The 17,440-nt window shown below is 38.9% G+C and overlaps 1 protein-coding gene across 6 annotated transcripts in view; it reads right to left on the reverse strand.

Moving 5' to 3' along the window:
* The window catches only part of ROBO1 (roundabout guidance receptor 1), a 320,661-nt gene that overhangs the window by 106,933 nt on the left and 196,288 nt on the right, over positions 1-17,440 (reverse strand). For all 6 annotated transcript variants that reach the window (XM_037377901.1, XM_037377906.1, XM_037377904.1 and 3 more), the window contains exon 3: positions 7,238-7,395. In XM_037377901.1, the coding sequence (XP_037233798.1) occupies positions 7,238-7,395 (158 nt within the window). The remainder of the gene's footprint in view (positions 1-7,237; positions 7,396-17,440) is intronic.

A 17,440-nucleotide genomic window follows, 5' to 3' on the forward strand; every position in this document is an offset into this window, starting at 1 on the left:
GTACCACTGAAAAGAGCTTAGATATGCCTGTGATCATAAAACAATGACATGGGAAATAGCAGCGTAGGGGAAGATACCCTGAGATCTCTTTCTCTTAACACAGAAAGAGTGGTTGTGCAGATGTGGAAACTCAAATGGTTTAGGCATGGCAGGCATGTAAAGAGAATTGAGGAGGAAGATGGGAAAGGTGCCCCGATGATAATGCAGGAGACCACAGAAGCACATGCCACAACCAGAACAGAAAACAAAAGAGACAATCCACAAGACATATTTTGAATGATTTCTGGAATCTGGAGAGCAGAGAGACTTCAGCAGGAGCATAGGGAGCCTGAAATAGAGCTTAAAGCATTAACACAGAAAAACAATGTCGTATCTTGGAAAAACTAAGAGCAAGAAACAGCAGGATTTAGAGCCATTCTCACTATCCCCTGGGACAGCTGTGTGGTTCCAGATTATTTTTCACAATCTTATAATTTTTTTACCGCTTGGGGTTAACTCACAGCAGCTCCAGTTGTGTCACCAGAGGAAGCAATACTAATAGCAGAAGAAGTACGACTCATTAACAAAAACTACTCTTGATCCTTGAGGAAGCCACCATTGTAGAGGTCAGCAGTCGAAGGAAAAAGAGAGGTAAAGTGGGATGCCAACCCTCCCAGGGAGTGAGAGAAAGACAGAATGAAGAAAAAGGACTGGGAAGAAAGGAAATTGCTGGGGGGCAACTAATACTATTGAGAATCAGAAAGAAAAATACACTTCTCTTCTAACCCTCCTGGGGCACATAGGAAATTGTTGCTTGCCCTTTAATCTGCCCCCCAAAAGAAAACAATTAAAATGAAATAAAACACTGAACTGTAAGTACATGTTCCCCCCTTGCCCTCAACCCCATTGCTTTGTGTGCTGTGTGCCCAGGCCAGGTTCTTTCATGCAGCTCTCCATAGGACACACAATGCTACCATTAGTGTGACATCTTCTACAGGAATATGCATTCTTTTGCGCTGTACCTAAAATATGGAATTTGGGGAGATTAAGATGTTAAGAGATTAATGAGTAATGAATTAATGAAAAGAGAGGAGGCCAGAAGAAAAAGAGAAAGGGAGAAGAATAAATGGGGATATCTAAAATTAATTTGGAGTGGCATTTTAACAGTATGGTTTGTGTCGGGAGCATCACTGTTTTAAAGGGTTTAGACTGTTACTCCTGCACAGCACACAACCGTGAATCGATCATTTTTGTCCCTTTTTTCTGATTCACCTCTCCTCCGCAATTTTTCCCACTGCAATTTAACCTTTGGAAGGAAAGGCCCATTTCCTAAATAGGGAATTAATTTCTGCTTTTTCCACTGCTTCCTCCAATATAAACAACCCTTTCTCTTTTGTTTTTGACAGATAGGCATAGTAATATCTTCTATTTCTTTTTTTCTTTCTTGTTATGACCAAAATCACATTGGGATCACCTATGTAGTTTTAAACTCTCTCAAAGCACAATGAGGCTGTGAATGGCCTCCACCCAGAAGAATGAACCAAGACTCTTCAGCAATTCGTAACAAAAATTTTTTGGGCAAGTAACTAAAACATCTTCCTGTGGATGGCACATTTTAAGAAGGTTTTTCCTGTCACAGCAGCAGATCAGGAGCTTATGTTTTCACATTTGTAGAAAACATTTTTTTTTCATCACTTATTCATGTAAAAATACCATTGTGCAAGACACAATAAATGCTTCGTATTTGTGATGTACTATTTAAAGGCCAGGAAATGACAACAGGAATCAGAATTCAAGTTACAACTTAACTAAAATAAAAGTGTCAGTCATTCCAAAACTGTTGATTTCACAAGACAACCACAAAAAAGGAATGGAAACCTGGTATGCATTATTCATCCTGTAACTTTGATCTTAAAAGCTAAGAAACTTGAACAAGGAAAGATAAATGGTTTCTCAACCTTTTCCTTTTAAAAATCAAATGAGGATGATTCAGGATAAATGATAGATAAGAGCTAATATGAAAGAGGGGGAAATTGCAATCACAGTGCTGCACCAAAGTTTCAATGCAAAGCTTTGCTTTTTGTGTTCAATTACAAAGGATTTCTTTTTTAGGTATCAGCATCTTTTTTTCACATATATGTAAAAGACTTTGCCTATTAAAATTTCATGTTCAGCATGCATAGCTTTTTTTTCTTTACCATCTACACCATGCTTTCATGCTACAATTAGGAAGCTTTCTGAAGCAGGGGCTACTGCTGGTCATGGGGCAGGACACAGAAGCAGCTATGAAATCCTGACCTCCAACCTGGCTCAAACACATCAACTGCTCCAGAGCTTACCGCAAGCTATGTATACATTCTTCCACTGGGAAAGTATTGATAATTACAGGCACTCTGATGCATCCTGATTTTACTGAAGCTTGGTTAATTATGCAGGCATTGCCCCTAAAATATGAAGAGAAGTTGAGAAAGAGATCCAAAAGCACAGGGAGGTGCCCTGTCTTGATGGGAGATCCACAAAATCCCTCTTTGCATGCTTTGCGCTCCTGAGAGCCTGTAATTATTGCAGTTTTTGCCTAAAGATATGCTCAAAGGCCCCACCATCTTGGTTAGATTACTGATGTCAGCATCTCATCTACAGGCAATTGCATTTGGGACTCACAAGATGGAGCAGCAACACAGTTCCTAAGGAAGGCTCTGAGCAAGCCTACGCAGAGAACACCGCATTCATACCGTATCACAGCACACCAGCCACGTACATTAACAGCAAGCCAAAGGAAGAGTGTGTTTACGTACGGCATGAAATGGGAGGTTTGGCTATCTGAGCTTCCAAATTGTTACCTCCCACAAGCAGTTAGCAACTAATCAGATGACAGAGTCGGGCCGGACAGGTAGAAGAAAAGGCTGGGTGGTGCCAGGGCACGTTGTGAGGTGGGAGGAAACAGATGAGGAGATGAGATGATACCCATTGACAGTGGTGTGTGGTAGGAAGGCAGTGGGGACACGGCGTGAAAAGTAGTGGAGATTTGGGCACAACAGGAAGATGGCTGAGAAGGGAATGGAGCACACCGGAGGTATTCACAGGCTTACGCACAGCCAACATTCACATGCAATTACTGTGAGTGCCCAAGCAAGGCACTGCTAATGGTCCTCGCAGCCACTGTTGCTCCTGCCAACTGCATCTAGACAAATACATTTCGCAAGACGCAAGCCCAGTGATCGCAGCAGTCAGCAGAAACCAGACTGACTGCACTCCCTCCTCAGCCCAAGGGAATGCAAACATCACAGCTTTCCGTGCAAGGGAAGTGCCTGAACACCCTGACTATGTTCCTAATGACACTGGGCTGCCATGCAAAGAAGATGGCTAGACTGGTGGGGCTGGGAGCAGACCAGTTCCTTGGTGAGGTTACCTACAAAGCCTGGAGTCCTGGCCTAGATCCTGGCTCCAAGCAACGTGTGGGGCTGTGAACCTCACCCGGCAAGACAGTGATTCCGAACATGCAAACACCGCTGCGGGCTGGGCGCAGGAGGAACCTCCCCACCTCGCTGAGCTCCCTTCTCTCTCACTCCTAGGGGAGAACTTGCACCTTCTTTCTCCACCCTGTCTCAGCTCCAAGAAGAGAGCAGGACAGCCTCTCCTGGCGCAGACAGGACATTTCCCAAATGGGAAAGCACATTTTATTTTTACATTGCTTGCAGTGAGAAATCAGAGCTATTCTGCACCAAGGCACTCCTTTTCAGCTATATATATTATAGGAGGGATTCTTGATTCCACAGTAATCCCAGGAGAAAAATTAACTAGATGAGCACAGAATCACACTAGTTCTGCTCTGGCCTCCTAACTGTTTTTCAGTTCAACAAATTAAGTTAAAGATAAGCATTTGCTTCACATGCAAGGCTGCTATTCCCACTTCATCTGTAATATATGGAGAGGGATTAGCCACATCAAGCACATGCTTTCATACTGTGGTGTAAAGAATACACATGAGAAAAATCATGTTTTGCTCCAATGTGCTGAGAAAACTGTTTATAGACAACATATTCAAGGGCAGAGAGAAAAATAAAGTGTTTTGATAATGATTCTTCATCAGGGGCACCCGGTGGAAACGTGTGCACTGGCAAGCCTAGACTGAGTCTGACTTGTCCTAACACTGAGCAGTACTGGGAGAGCTGAGCTCAAAGAAAATGCCTATAATCCTCATCACAGATAGCTGTGCCCATACCCTCACCTTCACTTCTTATTTGCTCCATTCACTATTGCTTATAAGCTGAAAGACACATAAATTTATTTGGCTTCAAAGCACATTTATTTGCCCTACAAATGGACCAAAAATATGGAAAGACTACTTTGATTTTTTATTATCTCACCTACAAAAACATATTGATTTCCTTAACCCTACCAGGACAAAATAATACTTTCTTTTTACTGCATTCCAGAGGAAGTTGTGCCTTAACTTGGATCTTATTTAACTGCTATTTATCTACATCTACTGCTTCAAACTCTGTCAGGAACAAAGCTACCACCTCTATTTCTCTGGCACTGACTTAACACTCAGTCTGTAAAGCCTAGTTCTGCTGACTCAGAGATCAACATTATCATTGCAGATGAGAAAAAACCAGCTTCCATATATTGAAAATAAGTTAGCTTCATGGACAAACCACCTTTTTTAAGAAAGTATTGATACTAATTGCAAAAGAGGTGCCAAGCATGATCCCTTATTCTAAAAAAAAGTAAAGTATAATCTTAATGTTTATTTTAAATCTCATCAGACAGGAAAGCATTCATATGAAATGCTTTAAACAGCCTTTGACACGTACAGACTCTTAAAATGGCAATGAGTCAAAGATCAACAAGCCTTTAAGAATGAAAACAACTGGAAATGCTTTAGAAGTGGAACCACTGAAGTGTTTTCATTGAGCAAATGTCCAGTAGCATTACATATATATTGAACATCAACATACATAGTTTGATATTTCCTGATCTGGTAATTTCATGGCTTAAAAAGAGGAAGGTAATACCTGTAAAATATATTACTGAAATTTAGCCTGAGTCAATAATTTTGCCATCAAATGAACATAGGTGTTCATATATAAATACAAGCACTTAATTGAAAAGTATTTTTTAAAAAATAAAATGTTGATTTCATGTAAAAACTAAATCTGTTACTTAGAACCCAACAACTTCACCCTTCTTTCAGCCGTTGTCTTCTTTTAATTCCTTACGTTCCTGTTTAAACTGAAATGGAAATGATCTAAAGGAGGTAAGTTAACAGAAATGGAATAATTCTAAGTCAGGTTTCAAATTTAATATTTTCTGCCCATCTGCCCTTTAGCATGTTGTCCATTCCAGGTCCTAGTCTCCCCTCCCAGCCACTAGCAAGATAATACAGATGGGTACTGCAAAATCTGTTAAGATGTACATCTGAATACGTATTTACCCTCTTGGCAAGATCCTGCTACAGCTGTAAGTAGATGCAAATATGCATGACAATGTAGCTTCAGCCTCTTGCCTGTGTGAGAAAGCAGCCGTGATATTAATAGTGCTGCTTAAGACAATGCCAGGCAAATATGACGTAAGTGAACGCAGTTGAGCGAGCTATCACAGCACTGGTAATTTACACCTCTGAAAAGAAACACTCATTTGGGCACATGAAATATCTGCATATCTGCACCTACATCAAAACTCATTTTCATGTGTTTGTTTTTGGAAGCAGAAATTGATAATGCAAGATAATTCCTCCACCAGATGTCACGGTGAAAGGATACTACGTAGGTGAGTGTTTGATACAATCACCGGAAAACAAAACCAAACTGAGGGCCTTTTCCCATCCTAAGCACAGTTTTAATAAATAAAGGTGGCACTGCCAGCCACTGATAGTTGCTTTTGTTCTGGGTATGTCTTTGTTCCAGCAGCTGGGACAAGAGCAGTATTCATGTATAACAAAAGAAACGTACTTAATAGGCAGCACCTGAAAATCCTTCAAGAGAATAAACTATAGCAATAGAAAATGCAAGTTCAGAAAGCATTTCCTGGGGGAAGAAAAAAAAAAAAAAAAAAGTACCACTGGAATCTTCTCTTTATCTCAGGTCAATTGACTTGTCACAGTGGGAAGGGGATTTGAAAAGGAAATTGCAAGTTCTTAGCAAGTATGATTGGAGGAATTGAGTTAATAGCCAGCAATCAGGATAGGTTCAGGAGGGTACTTAAAAATTTAAATGTATGCATATTGCCACAACCACAGAAAATCCTGAGCTTTGTCTTGTTTGTAAAAAACCCAAATGGAACAACAGGCAATTTAATCTCAAACAAAAATGGGTAATTTTGTACTTAGGTTGCTTAGGTTTAAGTGTTCTTCTGTAAAAGATTTCCCTCTTTTCAGTGCACAATTGAGGTGTATGAATTGTATGTGCCTTTGGTCTTGTTTTGCTCTAGTAATCCTCCTAGTGCCAAAGTGATCCTATATGGTATACACTTTCAGATGATATGGTTTCTCACTGTATGGAAAGATGTTTTCTATCACCACATTGGCAGCATGTAAATGATTTGTGAACTCCATTTTTCATTGTCATTTCTTCCAGCCATCTAGGCTCAGTAGGGGCTTTATTGTTTCACATGTCAAAACTAAAAGGGTAGTTTTCCAAGTTGAGAAGATGCTTTATCCATACTTTTGAATAACTGTGCACTGTATTCATCAAACTACAGAAACAAATGAGTATGACAACACCTCTAAGGAGAAAACAGCTTAATTTGAAAGAGCAGGATAAGCCATCACCTCTCTGAGGAAAAGTGACTATATCTGAAAAGCCTTACCCTTTCTAATAAAATGCACAACTTTTCCGCACAGGTTCTTTTCAACAGAATTACAAAAGAAGGTCTCACCTACACTAAAGCTCCTCTTTCCAACCAAAGAAGGCAGATATTACAGGTTGCAGAAACTTGTAGGTGGATAAAAGGCAAGAAAATTATAGGACAGTGACAAATCTAACGAATTTAATTTCCACAAGCCTCTAATTTGCCTGAGGAAGAGAAGAACATAGGTTTTGCATGGTCCTCTTCAGCAAACAAATGCATACCCTGCAATGAAGCAGTAGGAGACAAGAGGAGGCATTCCAAGCTAAATGCAAACTAGCCTTGCCTCTGAGGCAAGGAAAGGACAGATCCTAGAAAGTACAGCGTGGCTGGATGCCCACATGCTAAGGAGACCAATAATTTCAGATTACCCAATTTTTGCGTTGTTTGAAAGACTTTTTGTACTTACTGTAATTCGCTCATCTTTGTCATCTAGAGGGGTCCCATCTTTTTTCCACGATATAGTGGGTTCTGGGTGACCTCTTGGGGGCTGACATTCCATCACTGCAGGTTCACCCACAGCTACCATTACATCTGATGGATTTTGTCTGAAGTCATCTCGTAGAACTAAAAGAATAAAGAAAAAGAAATAAAAAATTACCCAACTATACACCTACAACCAATTGTTTTGTTTATGCCTTTAATGGTCCCTGCTTTCATGGTACTTTATATTAATGAACAATTCACAGTTAATGAATTTCATCTGGCATCTGTGGATGGTACTTCCACAGAGTAACACAGAAAACCCATATACAACTCATTTAACTTCCAACATACAAGTCAAGTGACTGACAGGGACAGAGGTGAAAGGCTGGCACAGACATAGCACTGTCTGCACAGAAGAGCTGCCTCGCTGGTGGTACTTGGCTAGTGTTTGCCTAGTGTGTGAGCACAGGAGTCACTCACCTCTGTGTCCAGCAAGATCATGGAGCAGATCCTCCTGGAAACTACGCTAAGGCACATGGACAACAAGGAGGTGACTGGTGACAGCTAACATGGTTTCACTAAGGGCAAATCAAGTCTGACAAATTTGGTGGCCTATGATGGGGTTACAGTGTTGGTGGATAAGGGAAGAGCAACTGATGTCATCTACCTGGACTTGTGCAAAGCATTTGACATTGTCCTGCATGTGACAAGTCTCTAGACTGGAAAGACATGGATTTGACGGACGGACCACGCTGTGGATAAGGAACTGGCTCGATGGTTGCACTCAGAATTGCGTCAACAGCTCAGTGTCCAAGTGGGGGGACCAGTGACGAGTGGCATTCCTCAGGGGTCGGATTTGGACCAGCACTGTTCAGCATCTTTGCTGGTGACATGGACAGTGGGACTGAGCACACCCTCAGCGAGTTTGCTGACGACACCAAGGTGTGTGGTGCCGTTGACAACAGTGGAGGGAAGGGATGTCATCCAGGCTTGAGAAGTGGGTTTGGGGTTGTTCAGCCTGGAGAAGAGAAGGCTCTGACAAGACCTTAGAGCAGCCTTCCAGTACCCAAGGGGAGCCTGCAAGAAAGCTGAAGAGGGACTTTTTACAAGAGTATGTAGTAGTAGGACAAGGGGTAGTGGCTTTAAACTAAAAGAAAGTAGATTTAGACTAGATATAAGGAGGAAATTATTCACTATGGCGGTGGTGAGACACTGGCACAGGTTGCCCAGAGCAGCGGTGGATGCCCCATCCCTGGAAGTGCTCAAGGCCAGGCTGGATGGATGGGGCTTTGAGCAGCCTGGTCTGGTAGAAGAAGGTATCTCTGCTCATGGAAGGGGGGTTGGAACCAGATGATCTTTAAGGTCCCTTCCAACCCAAACCATTCTACGATTCCTATCACAGGCGAAGAAGGCATGTCTTCTGCTCAGGTAGAATGCTGCTTAGGAAAAAGCATGGCAGAGACTGCTTTCTGCCACTCTCTTTCTGAGACACAAGGTCAGCTTGCCAGTAACTAAAAGGTTTATGGTTAAAGATTGGCCACTGGCCACATGAATTGCACCCATCCCTAAATATATGACAAAAATTAACAAACTAATTAAACTTCCAAGTTCTTTGATAACATTCTAAAACATCAAACATTTGTGCACCCTTAGCTAAACTCATCTTTGCATTTTGCCTTGTGTCTTCTTCAAGCAAAAGAGAGAAAGATGTTTCCTGATCTCTAGGAGTCATCCCTTCGCCTCAGCCAGGACCACATCCTTCATTTGGAAAAAGTAAATTTTATTATGTTTTCATAGTAAGAAACTTTTTTTTTTTTTTCAGCATTGTTACTAGAATTCTTTCTCATCAGTTGGCTAAGCCCAGACTCTAGCTCCCTCCAATCACCCATTATGAATTTTATCAATAGCTGTCTGATTATTTTTCTTTTTGGGAGGGGAGAGACATCACACTGTGCTCAGCAGACCACTGTACAGGGGCACAGTTTAACAGAATAATGGCATTCTTAAGTCTTGCCATGTAAGTGGCATTAGGTTTAAGCTGAAAATAAATAAATAAATAATATGATAACAAATATAACATTCCAGTCCTCCCCTCTGCTGTTACTGAACAAAGGATATGGTAATGGAAAAGCACATTACCACCAAAGAACTCGGGAACTTGACAAAACTGTCTCATTCTTGCTACCTGCAACTATCTTGTGTCAACTGCAAAAAAATATATCCCTAAAACCACGGACCACAGATATATGGGCATTCGCTCCTGAATGGCGGTTTGGTTGTTAATGCCGCTTCAAAGTGAGGTGTGATTTATTGTTAGATGTTAAGGAATGTGGGTGTGCTTATAAATTGGCAGGTACAGAACTACCACCAAACCATTCCTCTCTGTAAGGTCTTTCAGGTTGTTAAAACCTTTTAAAATGGTCTGAGGGCCAAAGGATCATCTCCTTTGTGACAGAGGTACATACCTTGCTCACACCTACTTCCTGTAATGCTATATAATCTAAAATAAAGGGAGGGAGCAAAAATGACTTGTAGTTCTTCATTTTGGAGGCTTATTGACAAATAGCCCTGTCAATAATCAGTAGGAATATCTTCTATCTTTTCTTCTCCAGTACACTCATCCTGTTCTGATACCCTACTATTCAGTAGCTACAGCCGCGTCCTATGTGTCCAGCTTGGCTCATTATAACATAATACACAACAGGGAAAGCTCCAGATTGACATATAAGTGTCAATGGGAATCAAAAGCAATAAATACAGAGTATTTTACCACTGTTCTAGAAACAGGACATAATTTCTGGATGTACCAAAGAACATCAGTTTATCAACAAGACTGAAGTGTATTGCAGATTTCACCAGACATCATCAGAACTTACCAATCCTCTTCCATACGGAAGCACATTTCATATATTTCAGTTTAATTACTAACATTTATGGATGCCCTGGCATCAGGAAATACTGATGCAATGAAACAGGACAATTGAAAGATAAAATGTCTCTACCACTTTAGCAATATAAACTAATATAACAGAATTATAGGACTTAATGAATAAATTATAGAAAACAATTAGGTTGGAAGTGACCTCTGGGAGGTCATCTAGTCCACAACGAGATGCTATTGGAGGAATACGCTCTCTTGGATGAACCAGGTCTCTTGAACAGACCTAGCCTAGAAAGTTTATTAAAAAAACACCCCAAAACAACAAAACAACAAAGCAAACAAAACACACCACACACCTATCGCTTGGTGTACAAAAACTTGAGAAAATATGCTCCACATCCAAGAACAAAGAATTTCTCTCACTAGAAAGCAAACCACAGGGATATTTTCCTTTGGTGACTAGGGAAAACTGAAAATTATTTCAGCTATAAAGTTAATCCAGGTCAAATCTAGAGGAAATAATATGTTTTCAGAAAGGGGAATGATGTAATTTTTAGTTATTCAGAAAGGTAAGTCAAAAGACCAATCCTTTGGCCTCCCTTCTGCTTTTAACAAAACTTAAATTTAACCTGCATTCTCTTACAGCTTTCTTACTGAATTCCCCTAAATATCAATGCATCAAAATTGGATACATCAAATTATTTTGATGATAGGAGCATTAAAATACTACTCACATACACTGAAAACCTTGTATTTACTTATTCCATTTATACTTAGTATGGCATTAATAACCAGATGCAACTTCTTGTGCTCCCAAGCAGCCCTCAAGCCACCCAGCTACAGTAAATCACGTAGCGTAAGTGGTTAGGCTGACACTGCTTCTGCTGAAGTCAAAGGTCTTTTTCTTTTTACTTCCATAGAGACTTGATCTGGCTTGGGGCCACTGGTCAGATTAGTACCTCTTTTTACCACTTCTCCAAACAGAAGAACATAGAAGAAGAAGAAACAGAAGTTGTACCAGGTTTCTACAAAAACCCTACATATCCAGTTCCCAGTGCCAGGAGCACATAAAAGTGCCGAAGAGCTTGTTTGCTACTCCACAGTTCCACTGCAACACGATAAAAGGGGTGTTTTCACCGTGAGTAAGAAGCTTCTTACTGCTGAATATTGTATCGCTTAGATAAAGCTAAGAGATACGCTAAAACAAAAGTGTCCTTAGGTTTAAAAAAAAAAATAATAATCAAGTGAAGTGATCTTAATAAACCGCAAGTGCTTCTCAAGTCTGAAGGACTTGATAATTCTAAGAAAGCCTAACAGATAGCAGCTCAGATGGCTTTTAGCACCCTTGAAGCAACAAAGGCGGCCATTACTTGCATAATAAAACCAAATTAATTCAGTAATTTCTACACTCCTCAGTCTTCCATCAGCTTTACAAGACAGTGCCTTGTCTATTAAACCAAGACCTTTCATAAATTAACCAATGCTTACTAGAATGCCTTGGGAGGACATGAAAGGTCCAGGCCATAGATACATCAAAACATGATTTTTTTTTTTCCATTTACTATGAATTATTTTGGCTTTAACATTACATAATGAAATGCTAACAAAATGTAATCCATTAGAGATTCCTCCATAGACAGTCATCATGTAATTATTTTTGCAGTTGTAAAGTATATACATGCTCTGGTTTTTTGCCTCAGGCCCTGGCAATCTTGCATGAAGTTATAAATTTAAAATTTTCTTCCCTTACTGAAAAAAAAAAAAAAAATCATTTCTTCTTTTCAGTTCTCATAGTCAAGGCTCACTGTAAATTGAGAATACATTTCCCTTGAAGATATATTAAAAGTATACTTTGTAATGCAGTACAGCATGTGCTTTCAGTCACCAAGGGGTCAATTTCACCCCTGCACAAATTCAGAGTAGCATCTTCATACATACACACATGCACCACCACCCCCTACAGTTCTGACATACTGTGGGTAAGGTTTTCTTTAATATAAGGAATAATAATCACAATTGTTGCCATTGCAAAGCCAGGACAACTGCATGATCTTGCTGTGTGAACTCCGAACTCCTGTGTGCTGCGAACAATTTTCGGCTGTGCTTGGTGAACTAAACAGGTTCAAGAGCAACTTTTGTAACTCCACTTAAGAAGTCAACCACTCATGCAACTATTTTATATGGTGTACTATTCAATCAACAAAACAACTGCACGTTCCCCAGAGAATCTTTCCCAGAGCAGAAAGGAACTAGCAATCACTTGAGGATAATTTTTTATTGACAAGTAAAGACAGTGTTTTTTGTATAAACTCCAAACAGAGCTTTTCAAAATGCAGCACCAGGTGGTTGTTTTCTTAAATTTGTCATTGACTACTATGAAAAAGAGTAGGGAGTCACTACTGGGTGAAATGGGAGGTAGGTAAGGCAGGGTTTTTTTGCATATGCACACTGTAGATATTTAGGAAAGATTATTGCTAAAGTTTATCATTAAATAACTGTGATCTAGTTCAAAGAAAATAAAGAAGACACAAGAAAAAAGAAATCAACCAGAAAGCTCTAGTCAATATGTGAAAAAAAAAAAAAAAAAAAAAAATTGTAAGAAACACAATAATTACCGTCATGCCTTAATAGGTCGTATCACTTAAGAAGTAAGAAAATCTTCTGAAAATTTTGATTAAACGTCTGTTCTAGTCTAGACACTTCATGCTAGATCAGTTCAAAGCAGTGCACCAAAATATACCTGGGATCCCCATCAACTAAGGTATTACAGCCATGGTCCCCCAGTGAACAGAGGAAGAGAGGGAAATGAAGATGTCTGGGGTGCAGTTTCATAATCAGATCGAGGCAATCTTAATCCATTTCAATTCTCATAAAAGACATCATCCCGACTTGCTTCCCACTAACTCTCTTGCATCGTCCCAGACGAAGCACGCTATTCTGCAAGTCTACTTGTTAGAGATCGGAGAGCCAAAGTATTGCACAGTTAGCTAACAGAAGAGATCCCAACCATTCCCACTCTTTCAGCATAAAGATAATTTAAATGTTTCTTTGTATTGTAGCATATGCTTCAAAATTGGGGCAAAAGAAATAAATAGAAGACATGCTTGTTCCTCACACTGCTTTAGAAAGCAACCAGACCTCAGCTAATGAGCAAGTTTTCATCCAGCAAACAAAAACATGCTAACAACAAAGTACAATGCAACCTTAATGGCCCACTGCCCTGAAAGTTTCCATCTAATCCTTAATCATATAAAATACAAGAAATAAGACAACAAAAATGAGCACTTCCTTTAAAATGCTGTACGATTAAGAAAACAAAAAAAGGAGTTCAGGTTATATAGATGTTCCAATCCCATGAAGCCATAATTAAAGATAACTAATTATTTCTTAGTCAGGATTGAGCTGTTATTCAAAAGCAGATCAGTTCCTGTAATTTAGGACCAGTAATGATTCCCTTTCCCCACTACCTACTGAACTTGTAATTCAAATTTACGGAGATACGGCAGATATTTTTGGCATTTAAATATATTATGAAATGTTTGTCCGTTGGAACAGTGCTTCAAACAAAGTGCTTAATTTTAATTATAATTAATTTAAGCATCAACCAGACTATGGTACCTCGTTTAAAGACTTTGTTGGCATGAGATTTATACAGATGCCAGAATATAATTTTCAATACATGCACACCACTAACAGGAAAGTGTTATAGCACCCAATTAAGTTAAAAAAAAGAACAAAAAAAGCATGCATGAGATAAGATTTAATTCAGCATGTGTTTTACCAAAATGTATTTTAGGCCTTTTTAAACTCTTTCACAGTGTTATCTGGTTTGACCAAAAACTTGATCATTTATAAATGAGAAATATTCTTTTCTGAAGACAACACCCTAAAAGTTTCCATGCTGTCATGTAAAGTTAAAGGAAAAACTGGTTCCCTAAAAAAATTAAATTATTCTTTTTCCATTTGGAAGATGTTAAAAACAGGTTAACACTGGTGTTAACTACAGTACGTAGTCATTAAAATGGAACAGAAGGAGTATAGCTATAAATAGTCAGAAATTACTGTTTTCGTCATTTAACAAGATCACCCACATAATCCAGGCAACACTTTTATGCAGTTACTGAGTCCAGCAGTACTATACTGAACGTTTCAAACGATGGCTACACTTTTTTAAGGCCTACAAAGGTAGGGAGTCCCCTCATTCAGCAGCCGGCCTGACTGGGGCCCCTCGCTTTCAGCATCCTCAGTCCTCATCCGATTCTCACCTTCAGGCACTTTGACCTCGGTTACTGGATCTCGCTACACCTTTCTTAGTTGGACTAAAAGCCTTCTGCAGGCAAGCAGGTGTCAACCAGTTCAGTATCTGGATCTTTAATCTTCTTTCAGCCTTCTCTGAGCTTCCGAACGATATAAACACTGGACATGTGGTCCAACAGTTTGACTCTCGTGGAGTCACCCCCAAAAACACGGGGCTTCCCTCATTACACAGTCTACAAAATCACATTGAGTAGGTTTCCAGATAAAAGAGATTACTCATTGTAAAGAGCCTAATCATAAAATGATGGCCATCACTTAACACCATCACAGTAGAGATCAGTTTTGTATCTTCGACTATACTTTTATGACAAGACATCAAGGTAATGTATTCATACAGTGCTGTCCTGCTCTGCTTTAAACACTGCCCTTTAGTAAACCTTGCTACCCCAAAACCTGAAGAAACAAAAGTACTTTAAAATCAAGTGGTACTTTTTTGCTTAGTATTCATATATATTTGTAGCAGTTAGTGTCGATATCCTTGAATTGTCTTTGTAACTGAGATCACAGCATCATATACATTTGTATGCAAGATCTCCTTTTCAATCTCAAAACAGCAAAGTTAAAGGAAACAACAATCCCTGTATTTTTTCAGCTCCACTATCATGGAGAGCAACTAGTTTAGTTTAACTACCTTGTTCATAAACGCTTCCTCCATGATCTCATCATGGGAGAAATTGTAAGGTTGACGAATGCAAGAAATTTTAAAAGGCCTTTCCTTTTTAATTTGATGTTGAAACAATTCAAAATCTACCTTTTATTATTATGCTCTTTCTCTTCCTAACCTTTCATATTGTCTATGATTTATTTTTAAGTTTGAAATTACAACATTTTTAAGATTTTGGTAGACACTGTAAGGGGCATACAAAAATGTTACCAGCAATTAAAATTTAGAAGAATTAACAGTTAAAAAGAATAGCATTATTTAACTTGAATGAATGAAAAAAAAAATGAATGAGTTTAAGAATGAATGGTATACATAGAACACTTTAAACAATTCTAGGAAGAGACACTGATAAAACCTGCATCCTACGATCCACCAGAAGAACGCAGAATTTCTAGCAATGGGAAATTGCCTATTTCTCATCAAACACGCAGATCCGGCAATATTTTACTGCATTTAGTACCACATTCTGCTATAAAGAATGCTAACAGATTAAAAGTGTCAGGGAGGAGTATTAAGTTCATGTTATGAACCTATGTAATTTAGCATTGGCATTATTAGTACTGCCTAGCTGATGGCATCATTAAGGACTGCTGGTGGTCAAAGAAACAAAACCCCATAACTTTTGGTGGCGATGAACAGCACCAAGACACAACCCACAACTAACTGAAATAGAGTTAAATATAGGTGGTAGACGCATGAAATAGCAGTAGTGAAATTAGATCTCTCTCTAAAATGTTAACAAAATGTTCTGCCTCAATTAGTGTAACTTATAAGTTATTTTAAAATGTATTCTCTCCAAAGAGTAATATTTTTAATCAATTGCTTTTTATACAGCACCACCAAACTGGGAACTCAATATCTACTGAAAGTCAATAGTTACCTTCTCTGGAAAAAGTTGTTTACTGTTATATTCCGCAATACACATTAGCAAACACAAGACCTGCAATGCTTCTATTCCATTAACGTAGAAAGAAATCAAGGAGTGCTGCACCTGCTGGATCATACCTTTTAATAGGTGCTGATGTCAAATACAAGCGACACGCTTGATTCAAGCAACATGCTACACTGCAAAAGCAATCAAATGTTGAGGCACTTGGCAATAGACATACTGAATGCATATAAAAGTTGTTAAAATAAATATACTTATTGTCATTCGTTACTGTCATTAAGAAACTTGCAATTGTGAATAGAAATAAATGCATGCTTAAGGAGCAGGCTCCAAACAAAGACTGTAAAAAACACCAGCTGAAAGTTACTGATGAGAATTACAAAATTTTATGGAAACTACTCACAATCAGTCTGATTTTATTTTACTAGTTGAAGATTTGTGCTTTAAGTATTGCCAGGAATCTTACTGGGGAACAGAGCTGTCAGCCCGTAACAGTATTTCCATGTGTGGAAAGGAAGGTGTAAATTAATTAGATGATGAATCGGGAAACAATTAAATGACCAAATCTGATAAGTCATGTAATTTAACTCCTGTGAGAAGGGTAACTGACAGGCCTACGAGAGCACACTGCAGTGCTGGGAAACCTGATTAAACCCTGAAGGATCTGTGATGCCTCAGGCATACGACTCTGAGAGCGCCCCTTAGGCTGATTAAAAATTGAAAATAGATAAGGAGAAGGGACCTAATTATTAATTTGATCCCTCTCAACATTTTCCACATATTATGGTCTAGGAAAAGGCACTTACTACCTGTAAGTCAAAATTTACCTCCTGGAGGAGTAGATTTGTTTATGCAGACTGCAGAGACAGTTGTCCTTCACTCATTTTAAATATTTACAGTTAAATTTCCAATTTATTTCTATTATTATTTTATTGTACCTTTCATTTAAGAGTGTTGGTGTTATTTGAATCATGCTTCATTACAGACAGCATTTTTAGTGTGACTAACACTGCAGATTTCCAAACTTATGGACACAAACCAAAGGGGTTTAGACACAGCTCACAGAAGAAATGTGTCTCTGGGATATCATAAATTAAGTTTTCCTTAGGCAAAGAAGGATTTGCATCTTTAAATCCAAGGATTTGGGTGTGTTCTCTAAAGAAAGGTTTTTTTTCTGTATACTCCAAATCAAGGTTCCGATGTCCAGTTCGAAATGAACAGTCAGCTGCTTTCTTCAAAGCAGATTATAATAGAGAAAAAGAATCAGATTAAGATGCTGTAGGGAGACATTGTTTTGGCCCTCCAAATTAAAGCATAAAGAGGTAACTGAAATGCCAGAGGAGATAGAAGGCCCAAACAGTGAAAGAGAAAAGGTGAAAAGACACTTCACCAAAATGCCAGTGTTTTTCTTAACTACATACTAAACCTTATTTCA

The sequence above is a fragment of the Falco rusticolus genome, chromosome 2, assembly GCF_015220075.1.
Source record: "Falco rusticolus isolate bFalRus1 chromosome 2, bFalRus1.pri, whole genome shotgun sequence".
Classification (NCBI taxonomy): domain Eukaryota; kingdom Metazoa; phylum Chordata; class Aves; order Falconiformes; family Falconidae; genus Falco; species Falco rusticolus.